The sequence below is a fragment of the Oncorhynchus keta genome, chromosome 29 (assembly GCF_023373465.1).
Source record: "Oncorhynchus keta strain PuntledgeMale-10-30-2019 chromosome 29, Oket_V2, whole genome shotgun sequence".
Taxonomy (NCBI): domain Eukaryota; kingdom Metazoa; phylum Chordata; class Actinopteri; order Salmoniformes; family Salmonidae; genus Oncorhynchus; species Oncorhynchus keta.
In genome coordinates, this window is record NC_068449.1 from 52869276 (window position 1) to 52884951 (window position 15676).

At 51.4% G+C, this 15676-nt stretch overlaps 1 protein-coding gene across 50 annotated transcripts in view; it reads left to right on the forward strand.

Moving 5' to 3' along the window:
• LOC118361876 (GRB2-associated-binding protein 1-like) overlaps nucleotides 1–15676 on the forward strand; it is a 76862-nt gene that overhangs the window by 49516 nt on the left and 11670 nt on the right. For all 50 annotated transcript variants that reach the window (XR_008086452.1, XR_008086471.1, XR_008086468.1 and 47 more), the window contains 6 exons: nucleotides 6178–6306; nucleotides 6650–6815; nucleotides 9854–10070; nucleotides 12792–13462; nucleotides 14598–14692; nucleotides 14939–15251. Coding sequence is in view for 1 of the 50 variants with exons in the window: in XM_052486794.1 (XP_052342754.1) it covers nucleotides 6178–6306; nucleotides 6650–6815; nucleotides 9854–10070; nucleotides 12792–13462; nucleotides 14598–14692; nucleotides 14939–15251 (1591 nt within the window). In the remaining 49 variants the exon portion in view is untranslated. The remainder of the gene's footprint in view (nucleotides 1–6177; nucleotides 6307–6649; nucleotides 6816–9853; nucleotides 10071–12791; nucleotides 13463–14597; nucleotides 14693–14938; nucleotides 15252–15676) is intronic.

Consider the following 15676-nt stretch of genomic DNA (forward strand, 5'->3'; position numbering starts at 1 on the left):
TTAAATAGCTTTCAAAGAAGATTCTCCATTATAAACACTAAGTACAGGAGTGGTTTTAATCGGGGTCCGTGTGGATCACTATTATAAACCAGACGCTAGGCTACATCATGCTGTATGATGGGTTGGTATTGTTGCCAACTTCCCAGTATGTCAGTGTTGGTACAGTAATCAAATCAATTGATTACTGGTCATGTACACAATTTAGCTGATGTAGCAGATGCAGAGAATGGTTTACTAGCTCCTAACAATGCAGTAAAATGGAAACTATCTTTTTTTTTTTTTACACTGGAAATCTAGAAATATCAGCAGAAATCCAATTATCAGCCAAATAGCACTGCATGAATTTACACAAGATCTACTACATCATATGTACAGCAGTAGATATGTAAATACATATGAATGGGCAGACGATTAGGTAGTTGGGAATCTCTAAAACTCTGGGCCCCTTTTGGCCCCTATCTATCAGGCAGAAGGTTCAAGCCCTGGAGCTCCAGATATTCCAGGGGGCAGCTTGATAAAGTCAAGCCCAACAAAGGCCACTGTTCTCTGGATAGGAGGCCAGGGCCGAGGGCAGGACCAAGGCCATAGCCAGGAATGTGGCGGTTGAGGGCCCCGTGCCCCACCCACTGTTACCCCCTTCCCTAACGTCTGTCCCTGTCACTCTGATTCACCCCCCACACCCCATAACCAGTCTTCAATGGAGGAGAAACCCCCAATGTGGTAAAGTGCTTCAAGTATATTGTATTAGCTTTCTCTCTCACTCTTTCCTTCATTCTCACTCACTCTTGTCTTCCTCCTTTACCTCTCTCTTCTCTCTATACTGTTCATCCATCTCCCTCTCGGACACTCCATCTCTCTCCCCTTCTCCCCCCTCTCTCCGTCTTTGTCTCTGGGTCAGTGGGGCCCTGATGGCAACAGTGTGACTCCACTCGGATGGCATTCCCCCATCCAGCCCTCCCGGTCATCCCCTCAATGGTGTCTCTGTCTGGCTGGAGGCTGGAGCGGGCACATGGGTCTCTTCCTGCATCACACCCTATCAGAGGGCAGGGGAGGGCGCTTGGAGAGAGGGAGGAGGGGGGGACAGCTGCTGCACCAGGGGCTCCTCTCTTGTCACACCCCGTCCCAATCCACTCCCCCGGACAGTGAGGAGTCAACACACACTTGGTTACTACTTGGATTGTTTGGTTGGTTGGTATGTAAGGACTGATTTGTGATCAGTTGAGATCTACTCTATCGTCTTGGGCCTTGTGAAGTAGATCAACCTGGATTAGCTGTGTTCTGTGACCAGTAACGACTGCTCTCAGATCAGTTTGGGGACTATTGGATTATTGACTGTTCTGTGCCTCATTGACTACAATGGAGGAGAGGACAGTAACAGGGGTTCAGCACTGAGTCCTCATTGCCCCTGCTGACCTTTTCAGGATCGATAGCACAAGGTAGGTCTGTGCTGGCCTGCCATCTCTTATGGTAATTGTCACAAGGGCCATAAGAGTTGGCAAGATGACACAAACTGATCTGGAACCAGGCTAGGTCTGTGGACAGTTACTGTCTAACAGTGCTGCTATTCAGCTACTGTGTGCATCACTCACTGTCATGTGTGGTTGTTGTGAAGAGCTTTTTGGCCTGTTTTCCACTGACAATAGAAAGTATGTGTCAGCGAGATGCCATTGGCTGTCTGGCTGGAGACACCAATGGCATTTCTGGTTGTGTGCAGTTTCACTGGATAGGAACCTGGCAGGGGTTTACAGGGACCAATTCAGCTAAGTTTTAACTAGAGTCAAGGTGTGATGAATGGACTGGCCACATGGGGTGTGTGGGTCGGTGGAGAAAGAGCTTTTGAGAGTGATTCTCATTGCGCATGTTCTCACACAGCTCTCCATCCCTGACTGTTTTCCTCGCACCACTACACACTGTCTACTATCATGCTAATATGGGAAAAGCACCCATGAATCAAGTAGGCTTGCAAAACTCACTCCGTATTGAAGCTGCAATGAAACACAACTCAAACAAGGCTTCTTCAACAAGCTCTTAACCAGCACCTTTGAAAGTAGTCAGACCAGCTGGTACTATGGACAGCAGCAGAGTGGCAGGTAGCCTAGTGGCAAAGAGCGTTGGGCTCGTAACTGAAAGGTCTCTGGTTCGAATCCCCAAGCCAACTAGGTGAAAGATCTGTCGACGTGCCTTTGAGCAAGGCACTTAACCATAATTGCTCCTGTAAGTTGCTCTGGATAAGAGCATCTGTCAAATGTCCCCATGTCTGTTTTAAACCAGGGTTGTTTTCATTAGGCACCAAACGGTAGAAAAACTACTGAAACGGGAAGGGACTACCTGAGCTTGTCCCCCCAGTGTAACCTCACCCCATGGCCCTGTCTGTGTCCCCACAGGGTAACCTGAGCCCAGAGTGCTTTGTCATGTACTAGAGAGGGGTCGCTCTCCTTTTGTCTGACCGCAACAGAGCAGCACATCAACAACATGCTAATGTGTGCTGCTTGGGTTAGGTTAGGCTGCTGTTCATGCTGGACAGGACCAGTTCTACACAGTTTATTGCTCTGTGTATTGATATCTAGAGGCTGTTTTTGGTTGTTCATGTTTTATGGTTGAATAAACAGTGATTTATTAAATGTTGATATTTTAGGGCAGAGTTTCTTGTGGAGCATACTGTGTGGGAGCAGGGTGGGGTCAAGCAGACCTCTTGAACCCTGCGCCGGCATGTTTACTTCATTACTGTAAGGAGTGTTAGGGTTTTTTTCAGGGTTGTGCCATGAATGTAGGTCTATTAGAATTTCGAAGTGTGTGTGAACGTGCATTTCTCTGTTTGCGTTTCTCCGTGCACGGCTGCATACGTGTGTGTGTGTGTGTGTGTGTGCGCCTCCTCGCCCGCCCATGTATAGTTCCTCTTTCAGCCAGCCTGTTTATTTCTCCAGGGTCGACTCTCCTGTTGACAGAGTAGGACAGCAGGACGATGCTCTTCCCACCCGGAGTTCTCTCTCCTCTCCTCCTGGCTGTTCGTCCCTACTCAGAGCTTGGCCCGCTAACAAAGGGAACTCTGTGGATGGAAAAACAATTGAAGGGAGGGCGAAAAAAACACACAGCATTGTTAATCCGGTTAAAATCTTAACCCGAAAAAACAACAACAAAGCTTTTAGTTTGCATTCCTCACAGGCCATTGCTGGCTGTGCTCGGGTGAGGCCAGGGCTCTGATCTGCTCGGGAGAGGCCAGGGCTCTGATCTGTTCGGGTGAGGCCAGGGCTCTGATCTGTTCGGGTGAGGCCAGGGCTCTGATCTGTTCGGGTGAGGCCAGGGCTCTGATCTGTTCGGGTGAGGCCAGGGCTCTGATCTGTTCGGGTGAGGCCAGGGCTCTGATCTGTTCGGGTGAGGCCAGGGCTCTGATCTGTCTCGGGTGAGGCCAGGGCTCTGATCTGTTGAGGCCGGGTGAGGCCAGGGCTCTGATCTGTTGAGGCCAGGGCTCGGGTGAGGCCAGGGCTCTGATCTGCTCGGGTGAGGCCAGGGCTCTGATCTGCTCGGGTGAGGCCAGGGCTCTGATCTGCTCGGGTGAGGCCAGGGCTCTGATCTGCTCGGGTGAGGCCAGGGCTCTGATCTGCTCGGGTGAGGCCAGGGCTCTGATCTGCTCGGGTGAGGCCAGGGCTCTGATCTGCTCGGGTGAGGCCAGGGCTCTGATCTGCTCGGGTGAGGCCAGGGCTCTGATCTGCTCGGGTGAGGCCAGGGCTCTGATCTGCTCGGGTGAGGCCAGGGCTCTGATCTGCTCGGGTGAGGCCAGGGCTCTGATCTGCTCGGGTGAGGCCAGGGCTCTGATCTGCTCGGGTGAGGCCAGGACTGATCTCCAAGGGGAGTTGTTTTTCTACTGGTTTGGTTTCCCTTCCTTGTTTGAAATTCCATGAATAGCATTTGTTTTCTGTTATGTCATCTTTTGTATCCAATTTCACTGTTCAATATTCAATAGCTCTATCAAGTGTCCATTGATAGGCAGAGTCTATTTCGCTCCACAATATTGCTCAACCTGAAGCGGAGTGATTAAGCACAATTAAAGCTGCAATCTGGGAATGAATCCTTCCCAAAAACTTAAGCTTAGCATAAGTGACTCAGCGAATCAGAGTTGGTGGCTCATAGCAATTAGCCACAGTTTGTTTTCATCATGTGCTTTTTAGCCCCTCTTATCCTTGAGTTAGCTTCTCCTAGTTCAGGGAGCAGGTTTCATTGAACAAGTTAACCATCTTTATAAGTTTAAGCTACACAGTTTAGGTGACAAGACATCTAGATGGGCCGGGCCTCATTTATAAAACATAAAAGCATTAGTGAGCAGACTCCTGTTTAGGCATCTCACTTGGTTCTATCTCGTTCCCTTCTCTGACTGACTTTCAGATGGTAGTGCCTGACGGTCACTGACACCCAGGGTTTATTCTTAGTGCCTTTGTGCAACTAAAACTAAACCATTCCACATTATCAACCCTATCCATCCCGCAGTCTTAAGTCTGCCATAGAAATAGAATGTTGTTCTATTTGGATAATTGTTCTATGCTATATCCCATTGTCTGGGTTTTGTGCCCTGTGTTTACACCCTATCTGCCTTGGAAGCTCTGTGGTTGTGTACCAAATGGAACCCTATTCCCTATAGGCCCTGGTTAAAAGTTTGGCACTATATAGGGAATAAGGTGCCATTTCGGACGGAACCTGTGTCTCATAGACAAATTCTATTGTAAAATCCTAATTGCCTGTGGTCCTTTTTAGAGTGGTTGGTTGTGCTCTTCCGCAGTCGGGCTACTAGACCTAACCAGACCAAACTATGTCTGTCTGTGGTGACTGTTGGTTCTGGGTGTTCCAGACACACAGTTCTGGCATGTCTGTCCTAGTCGGGCTCAGAGGAGAGAGATGGAGAGGCTGTAGAGGGATGGATTGGGATATAAGAAGAGGGGGAGAGTGGGTGAATTTTGAACACAGGCCTGTCCTTGTGTGGCTTACAGGACCAGAGGAAAGAGTGATAGATAGAGAGGGTGGGATAGCTAGAGGGAGAGTTAGAGAGAAGGACCAGAGGAAAGAGCGATAGATAGATAGAGAGGGTGGGATAGCTAGAGGGAGAGTTAGAGAGAAGGACCAGAGGAAAGAGCAATAGATAGATAGAGAGGGTGGGATAGCTAGAGGGAGGGTTAGAGAGAAGGACCAGAGGAAAGAGCGATAGATAGATAGAGAGGGTGGGATAGCTAGAGGGAGAGTTAGAGAGAAGGACCAGAGGAAAGAGCGATAGATAGATAGAGAGGGTGGGATAGCTAGAGGGAGGGTTAGAGAGAAGGACCAGAGGAAAGAGCGATAGATAGATAGAGAGGGTGGGATAGCTAGAGGGAGAGTTAGAGAGAAGGACCAGAGGAAAGAGCGATAGATAGATAGATAGATAGAGAGGGTGGGATAGCTAGAGGGAGGGTTAGAGAGAAGGACCAGAGGAAAGAGCGATAGATAGAGAGGGTGGGATAGCTAGAGGGAGAGTTAGAGAGAAGGACCAGAGGAAAGAGCAATAGATAGATAGATAGATAGATAGATAGATAGAGAGGGTGGGATAGCTAGAGGGAGAGTTAGAGAGAAGGACCAGAGGAAAGAGCGATAGATAGATAGAGAGGGTGGGATAGCTAGAGAGAGAGTTAGAGAGAAGGACCAGAGGAAAGAGCGATAGATAGAGGGTGGGATAGCTAGAGGGAGAGTTAGAGAGAAGGACCAGAGGAAAGAGCGATAGATAGATAGAGAGGGTGGGATAGCTAGAGGGAGGGTTAGAGAGAAGGACCAGAGGAAAGAGCGATAGATAGATAGAGAGGGTGGGATAGCTAGAGGGAGAGTTAGAGAGAAGCACACAGAGGCCAGGGTGGAAAAACAAAGCCCCTGTCCAGCCTTTGGTCAGCCAGGAATGGAGCCGTATGAGCGAACACAGTGACCTTTCTCTCTCGGTCCGTCTCTCTCTGTCCCTCTTTCTCTCTCTCGGTCTTGTCTGATCCCCTGAGCCACTCTAGGACAAGGCCATGCCCAAAAATGTGGGTTGTTGTGAAGTCTTCAGGGGTTTGTTAAGCTTTTCAAGTAGGGGTAGGGGAGGTTTTAGGGGTGTACTGTGGAATTGTTAAGTAAGGGATGATATGTGAACAGATCATCAACATTAAAATGTCTCCCGTCTCTCTGCAGGCATGGAAGAAGCGGTGGTTTGTTCTCCGCAGCGGCCGTCTCTCGGGCGACCCAGACGTGCTGGAGTACTACAAGAATGATCACGCCAAGAAGCCTATCCGCGTGATCGACCTCAACCTGTGTGAACAGGTGAAACACTACTTATGCTACGGCTGATTAGGGCCCAGAGTTTGTTAATCTGGACCCTAGTTATGTAATACGTTTTTTGTCAGGTCATGTGATCAGGGAAAACTAATGGTCCTAGTAATGCTACAGTACCACTAGCTAATACTGCTAAAAGGCAGTTATAACAGTAATGACATTGACTGTGGCTTATTGCTACTGTGGCTACAACGGATATTGTTACCCCTATTGTTTGTTATGCTACGTGCTAATGCTAAGCCCTATTGTTATGTGGTTGGTAATGCTACTTGCTAATGCTAAGCCCTATTGTTACATGGTTGGTAATGCTACAGCTACATGCCCCCCACAGGTGGACGCAGGGCTCACGTTCAACAAGAAGGACCTGGAGCACAGCTTCATCTTCGACATCAAGACCATCGACCGCGTCTTCTACCTGGTGGCCGACACGGAGGACGACATGAACAAGTGGGTCCGCTACATCTGTGACATCTGCGGCTTCAACCCCACGGACGACGGTAATGATGCTACACATCCCTGCGCAGGCACGCACACACGAGAGGAACTCTGAGATGTGTCTATACAGTGAGAGAAAGGCAGAAATGCAACAGAACAGTGATATGCATGAGGAAACGGTAGTCGTTCCCCACACGTATTATTCTCACATAATGATCATATCCTGTTGTAGTGTAGGTTTGGACACTGTGCCAAGGGGCCTTTGTTTCCAGCACAGGCTTAATGAGGCCTAATGAGCCGTGTCTTCAGGTGGGTTCACGTTACCACATGTTTCCCTGTACTGTATAATTAAAGCATTGTGTGCCCCCCCCTAAGCTGAGCCCCACTGCCACTTTCTCTCCTTCTCTACCTGTGTTGTTCCCCCTTTCTCAGTTGCTCATTTGTTTTCTCTCGCGGTCTTTCTGTCACTCATTTGTTCTCCCTCTCATTTGTTCTCTCACATTCGTTACTACGTTTACACGCGCGCACTTACTCAGGGAAAAGCGAGTGAGTGGGGCCCACCAAACTAGAATTGTGGTTTATTTAGAGTTCCTCTTTCTACATCCATTCCCACCGTCATCAGTGGGGCCACATACAGGTGCCTCCGGACCTGAACTTCCCTCTCAGCTGACATGGGAGGTACTGTCGAGTTCAGGGCCTAAAATTACCTCTATTTTTTTAGATTGAAAACTCTACCAGCCACTCAAAACGGATGAGCTTTGTAATGTTTCTAAAACATTACATGTATTACTAGTAAGAAGTAATGTGGTAAATTTAATGACATTTTTAACATAACTATCACAGATGAGATCGATGTTAACCTGTCCCTTTAAGCGCGGGGGTTACCGTGGAAACGCAAATCCAGTCTTCATGTTTGTGCCTGTGAGATTGAGTCTGACTAGTAAGAGAGTGTCTTTTCCTCTCTAGCTGTTGAAACCCAAACATAGAAAAACAACCCAGCTTGTGAACAAAACAATGAAAATGGCCAAAAAACACAAGGACAAAGTCTCGCATCAGTAGACTCACATTTTTCTGTAAATTAGACTTTATGCCTGTGCGTAGCGCTTCTAAAAATGAATCTTTCACTCTTCAGGTGCGCACAGCCTCTAGCCCAGGCAGTGTTGCAGCAGAGGTGGTATGGGCTATATATGATTCGTAGTTCTTTTGACTTTGTGCGATTCATTTACTAGCTAGGAAACAAAAGCAATGCCAAAATCTACCTGCATTTTGCAGCTGGTGCATGTTAATTTTAGGCCGTGGTTGAGTTGCAGAAATGGACCCTATAATCTAAACTCACTATTGTAATGCATGTGGGTTTAATCAGAATGTTAGAGGCCCTAGTCGAGGAGAAATGTCCTGGACTATGATATCAGCAGTACCCACTACATCTATGACAATGGGGAGACCATGTATCCAACAAGGTCCGCTTCACTCCTTCCTCAGTGTTGTGGCTGTATCCTACCCTCCCTGCTCTAGTGTAACTTCAACCACAATGTATCTATGGGGCCATTTTGGAATGTTGAGTTTATTATGGTTTCAAGCAGCAAGTTTGTCTTAATAACCAAGCAGACTTCTGTGGTCGAGCGGTGTGGCTCTCATATGGCCTTGGCTACTGCTCGCGAAGTCTCGCTCGCTGATCATACAGCCCAAACAAAGAGGGGACAGTTCAGCCTACTCCCGCGCCCAGGCGAGGGTGTACCGTGGCTGGGGAAATGTCAGCGAGTGGAGGGGGCTGGAGAAGCGGGGCTGGAGCAGCGGGGCTGGAGCAGCGGGGCTGGAGCAGCGGGGCTGGAGCAGCGGGGCTGGAGCAGCGGGGCTGGAGCAGCGGGGCTGGAGCAGCGGGGCTGGAGCAGCGGGGCTGGAGCAGCGGGGCTGGAGCAGCGGGGCTGGAGCAGCGGGGCTGGAGCAGCGTGGCTGGAGCAGCGGGGCTGGAGCCCAGTGGTGTGGGAGGGGGAGATTGAGGAAAGGGATTTTCCTGCTGCATGGGTGAATCGGCACATAACACAGACAAACAAGGGGATGGAGAGAGTGAGTGATAGTGTATAAACCAGTATAGTAGTGAGTGGAGTGAGAGTAGGAAGGGAGAGAACTGAAGAGGGGAATGGGGAGAAGAGACCGGAGAGATGAAGGGATGCAATGTATAGGGAGTGATTGAGGGAGAGAAGGAGAGTGCACAGGATAAAGCAGGAGAATAGTGACTGATTGGTGCGCGATTGAGTGAGAGGGTGTACAAGAGAACACAGTGGAGGAGAGGAAGAGCGGGACGGGACGAGAGGGAGAGTAAAGATTCAGAGAGCAGCTGTCATCTCAGGGTGCGCATCCTTGAGCTTGAGCACTTAGGGAGCCACTCAAAGACGGTGTGCGTGTGCGTACACTGAGAAGTGTAGGTGGGGAGTAATGCAGGCAGAGAGAATACATTATGAATAGAGCCCAACCAAGCACAGTCGTCTCCACACAGACCTTGAGGAAATGCTGTCTGGCCATGGTTGGGATTCAAAAGGCAAAACATAGATTTGGATAAAAATACAGCTGAGTATTAATGGTGTGAGTAACATTGGCAAATACAACAGCTGTAGGAAGGAAGGAAGCATTTGGGTTTATTTTCCTCAGTAGAACCCATCAAACTGTAATGTACATGTAATGGTACATTTTAATTTCATGGTTTGTACTTCTCATGCGTAATCATTGATTGTGAAGACCTGACAGTTTGCGTGGTTCACATACGTGTGTGTGTGCGCATGCATGCCTGTGTACGTACAATGTGTCCTTCAAGTCTGACTCATCACCTGTTTTGTACTGATGTATCTTGCGGTATCTCAATCATGTGTTCGGTATACTATTCCCACTACTCTGTAGTGCTTTTATAGAACATTATACTGTATACAAACAAGTCAGAAATCTAACCATACAAACACCTATAATATCACAACAGAACATGTACGTTTCGGAAATAACTGTTATGCATGGCAGCATTCTCAACATTGTCCTAACTCCGGTGTACAATGCATAGATGTTCTGACTGTCTCCCCTCTTCTCCCTCCCCCATCTTTTTTCCCCACAGAAGCGGCAAAGGCTGCCCACCAGGCGGCCAGCGGTGGCTCTGTGGTGGACACGGCCCCTCACCCTGGCCTGGGGGGTCCTCCGGCCATGCTGACCAACGTGCCTCCTCCCTACCAACCGGTCAGCGTGCGCCACCTGGACTCTGAGTCCAGCCTGGACGAACCCCAGGACTACCTGTGGCTGGTCAACTGTGAGAGCAAGAAGCCAGAGCCCAACAGGTGGGTGTGGGGTCCATGATGTGACAGGGCAGCACTGCCATCAGTACAGAGTGGAGAGGTGTTGTGACATTTCCCTCTGTTTCTCTGACATCTCATCTCCATCTGTCTCCAGTTAGAATGTACTTTAGGTTTGTCACTCTCGTTTTTATTTTTTATATGAAGTATGGTGTCTTTAGCCTCACCCCGCACTGCACCCCGCCCCTCTTGCTCGACCCCGCCCCTCTTGCTCGACCCCGCCCCCTCTTGCTCGACCCCGCCCCCTCTTGCTCGACCCCGCCCCCTCTTGCTCGACCCCGCCCCTCTTGCTCGACCCCGCCCCCTCTTGCTCGACCCCGCCCCTCTTGCTCGACCCCGCCCCTCTTGCTCGACCCCGCCCCCTCTTGCTCGACCCCGCCCCTCTTGCTCGACCCCGCCCCCTCTTGCTCGTCCCCGCCCCTCTTGCTCGACCCCGCCCCCTCTTGCTCGACCCCGCCCCCTCTTGCTCGACACCGACCCCTCTTGCTCGACCCCGCCCCCTCTTGCTCGACCCCGACCCCTCTTCGACCCCGACCCCTCTTGCTCGACCCCGACCCCCCCGACCCCCCCTCTTGCTCGACCCCGACCCCTCTTGCTCGACCCCGACCCCTCTGCTGACCCTCTTGCTCGACCCCGACCCCTCTTGCTCGACCCCGACCCCTCTTGCTCGACCCCGACCCTCTGCTCGACTCGACTCGACCCCGACCCCTCTTGCTCGACCCCGACCCCTCTTGCTCGACCCGACCCCTCTTGCTCGACCCCCCTCTTGCTCGACCCGACCCCTCTTGCTCGACCCCGACCCCTCTTGCTCGACCCCGACCCCTCTTGCTCGACCCCGACCCCTCTTGACCCCTCGACCCCGACCCCTCTTGCTCGACCCCGACCCCTCTTGCTCGACCCCGACCCCTCTTGCTCGACCCCGACCCCTCTTGCTCGACCCGACCCCTCTTGCTCGACCCCTCTTGCTCGACCCCGACCCCTCTTGCTCGACCCTCTTGCTCGACCCCGACCCCTCTTGCTCGACCCCTCTTGCTCGACCCCGACCCCTCTTGCTCGACCCCTCTTGCTCGACCCCGACCCCTCTCGCTCGACCCCTCTTGCTCGACCCCGACCCCTCTCGCTCGACCCCTCTTGCTCGACCCCCCCGACCCCTCTTGCTCGACCCCTCTTGCTCGACCCCGACCCCTCTTGCTCGACCCCTCTTGCTCGACCCCGACCCCTCTTGCTCGACCCCTCTTGCTCGACCCCGACCCCTCTTGACCCTCTTGACCCCGACCCCTCTTGCTCGACCCCGACCCCTCTTGCTCGACCCCGACCCCTCTTGCTCCGACCCCTCTTGCTCGACCCCGACCCCTCTTGCTCGACCCCCGACCCCTCTTGCTCCCCTCTTGCTCGACCCCTTGCTCGACCCCTCTTGCTCGACCCCTTGACCCCTCTTGCTCGACCCCTCTGCTCGACCCCGACCCCTCTTGCTCGACCCCTCTTGCTCGACCCCGACCCCTCTTGCTCGACCCCTCTTGCTCGACCCTCGACCCCTCTTGCTCGACCCCGACCCCTCTTGCTCGACCCCTCTTGCCGACCCCCCCTCTTGCTCGACCCCCTCTTGCCCGACCCCTCTTGCTCGACGACCCCTCTTGCTCGACTCCCGACCCCTCTTGCTCGACCCGACCCCTCTTGCTCGACCCCTCTTGCTCGACCCCTCTTGCTCGACCCCTCTTGCTCGACCCCTCTTGCTCGACCCCTCTTGCTCGACCCCTCTCGCTCGACCCCTCTCGCTCGACCCCTCTCGCTCGGCCCCTCTCGCTCGACCCCTCTCGCTCGACCCCTCTCGCTCGACCCCTCTCGCTCGACCCTCTCTCCTCCCCGCCCTCTCTTGCGCTCCTCCCCGCCCTCTTGCGCTCCTCCCCCGCCTCTCTTGCGCTCCTCCCCCGCCCTCTCTTGCGCTCCTCCCCGCCCTCTCTTGCGCTCCTCCCCCGCCCTCTCTTGCGCTCCTCCCCCGCCCTCTTGTGTGCTTTAGTAGGTATAGGAGCATATTGTCCATATTTCAGTGCCTCTTGTTGATGTGGTTCTCCTCCTCCTCTCTGTGTGTGGTGGTGTAGCTCTGTGACTCCTCTCCTCCAGGAGTACCTCCTCCTGGAGGAGTGTGAGAGCAAAGGGGCTCCTTCTCCTCCCCAGGTTAATCAGTGAGTCTGGAGCAGCCTGTCTAGTGTGGAGTGACACACGCATGCATGTATACACACACACTTGTGCACAAAGTCACACAGGTTCATAAACATGCACATATACATGTAGACACACACATACACACACACACTGTAAATACACACAAAACTAACCCAGCACTTAACCTCTGGGATTGATGTGTTTGAGAAGTGATCATTAATCCAAAATGCAGCACCTGGCTGTTCTCACAGGGAAGTGAGGAATGATCCAGAATAGCTTAATATGTAAATAGACCTTTGGCAAAGGACAGTGCAGTGTTTGACCCTGCATGTTTTGAAACGATCCACAGGATGAAACATGGATCATTATACTGAACCTACAACTCAATAAGATCTGTTCAACAACATATCCAGTGGGCCTCAATAGGAGTTATTGGTGGTTCTGTTGCTGTAACCCATATCACTAATCTATGTTGAAGTGTGTGTGAAATGTTCACACATCATTCAGCCTTCTGATGTTTATATATCTGTGCCGTTGCCACAGAGCCCACGCCGAGTGTTCCAAGTCAACCTCGTCAGAGACGGACCTGAACGACAACGTCCCCGCCCACCGCACGCCAACCTCCACTAGCTCCTCCTCTAAGCACGCCAACGGCTTCTTCTCCTCTGTCCTGCCCCCTCACCCCTCCTCCGCCTCCTCCATCTATGACTCTCCTCCTTCCCGCGGAGGCGACCTCTCTTCCAGCCTCTACCACCTCCCCCGCTCCTACTCCCAGGACACTGTGCTCCTTCCCAAGTCAGCCTCCGCCTCCTCGCCCCCCGTCCCGGTCGACGGCGACGCCCCGGAGCTTTATGTCTTCAACACGCCCTCGCGGAAGCCCTCCATGGAGACTCAGATGAGGAACCTGTCGGTTAGCTACGATATTCCTCCCACACCAGGCAGTAACTGTACCTATCAGGTGCCTCGAGGTCCAGCGAGTGGTGGGTCTGAGGGTGGGGATGGGATGCCTCCGCCCCGGCCCCCCAAGCCTTCCCTCAGCTCCCTGACCCCGGGGTACCCGCCGCCCCCCGCGGAGCGCTCGCCCACGGACACATATTGCGTGCCGCGCTCCATGTCGGAGACGGATGGGAACTACTGCGTGCCCACCAGCGCCGGGAACAAGGCCCTGAGGAGCAACACCATCGGCACCATGGACTCATCACGCCTCAGGAAAGGTATGGCTCATTGATTGATCTTGATTCATTGTTCCTGATTAATTAGTCCTGTCGAATAGATGAGAAACATATATAATTGATCACAAGCATTCCATTTCACTCTCACTTTTTGCTAAGTGACAGGGTACCACATTCTTTCACTAATCATGAGGCTAAGTGATATATGTGTGCATCATTATAAAGGCTAAATACGCCAGCTAGCATCGACAGGATGTTCATAATGACACATGGCTGGTGTGTGCTGTTGTCAGCCAACACTATCATCTGCAGTGCAAAGCAAGTGTCTAATCCTCCAGGATAATTATCTTGACGCGACAGATGTGTTTTTGAATGGCTAATTACAAATACTTTTTCACAGCTGAAGACTGCCTTGCCTCCAAGGACATCTGGTGTAGCAGTATTAGTGGTGTTCGTTTACCATGCAGACAGACAACACATACTTCAGAGTTTAGGAGAAAGCAGTTTGGTGCCTTAGTCCCAACCTCCATGTACAGTCGATGCTCCCAACCCATTTTTCTCGACTAGCAATAGAGAAACAACACTGAGGCCCTCTCCTCATCACCCCCTCTGGTGGTGGCCTCTGGTAATCCCCCCTCCCCCCCAAAAAATGTAATAATATTTTACTTGTTGAAGGGCAATCATTTACACAACTAAAAAAGCATCAGAGGTTAAAGTTCAAGATAAAATATTATGCCCAGCTACATCCGGTCCAAGTCTGTTCCTATCATTTAACATGAAACGGGTCTGTTAAACTAACACAAAGACATTTTGCAAATGTCCCGGGATTCCCCGTTTGTCTAGTCCGTTGTGTACCAGAGTAGGCTTTGCTTGCCTTGGCTTTAGAGTCTGGCGACCTTCCAAGTCGTATCATCCTGTTTGTCTGAAATCCATTAGTGTGAAGTTACACATGATGACCAGAGCAAGAACGGCAACTATAGTCCAGCTGTCTTAGTGCCGAGATGACAGACTTCACATATCCCTGTTCAACACTGTGGTTCCAATGGTTCATTTGTTTTCCCTTTTTATTTAGTATTTAACCCCATTTTGATTCATACTGCTGTAAGCCCTACCTGGACTACTATACTTTAGGTTGTTGTTTTTACACTGGTTTTAAATGTTCTGTCATGTTTTGCAGATTTGGGCTCCCAGGACTGTTACGATATCCCTCGGACGTTTCCCTCTGACAAGAGCTGCTCGTTTGACTTCAACGAAAGCTTCAACAGCTACTTGGTCAGTCTTTACACGACATGCTCCTGAATCAGTTTAAAACGATCAACGTAAAGGACCTCTCACATTGATACTGATCCTTCCAAGTATTGGACTGTTATGACTATGGAGTTTTGAAGTGCACTAAGGTTCAGATAAGGGAAGCTTGTATGCTCTTACTACTTTTCGTGTGTGTGTGTGTGTGTGTACGTTCTTTTTGTCTATGCCCTCATGTTGCCTGCCTCTCTCTCTGCCCCCCCTCCCTTCCAGAAAAACAAAGGCATGATGCCAGTGGGCAGCCAGTCCATGGAGGAAGTTGACCAGAACTACGTACCCATGAGCTCCAACTCCCCGTCCCACCACCGCTCCGGCAGCCTGTCGGGCTGTGAACCCATCATGGAACCCAACTATGTCCCCATGACCCCGGGCCCGGGCACCTTAGAGTTCTCCCTGGGCAAGCAGGTTCCCCCGCCGGCCCACATGGGGTTTCGCTCAAGCCCCAATACCCCACCCCGCAGGCCCATGCTCATCAGCGATTGTCAGCCCCCGCCTGTGGACCGCAACCTCAAACCGGACCGCAAAGGTGAGAGGGGGGCAGGGAGGATGGGTGGATGGCTGGGGGGTGAAGGGGAATGGAAATGGGAGTGTAAAGGGGTGTGTCTTTGAATGAGAGAGAATCTTGGTACGTTTGTCTTTATCTGCTGTTGCATCAATGTTTTCACAACTGCTCGTCTCTCTACATCCTGGCATTCAACTCTAACTCACGCACATTTACATGTGCTGGCTCATGGTTATGAAAGGCAGATTACCATTGCATTATTTTGAATTATAAACTGGGTGGTTCGAGCCCTGAATACTGATTGGCTAAAAGCTGTGGTATATCAGATCGTATACCACGGCTAAGGACTGTAGCCAGGCACTCTGCATTGCGTCGTGCTTGAGAACAGCCCTTAGGTGCCCCTGAGGTGCCTTATTGCTTAAGTACAACACTTCAAAATGTGTCATTAT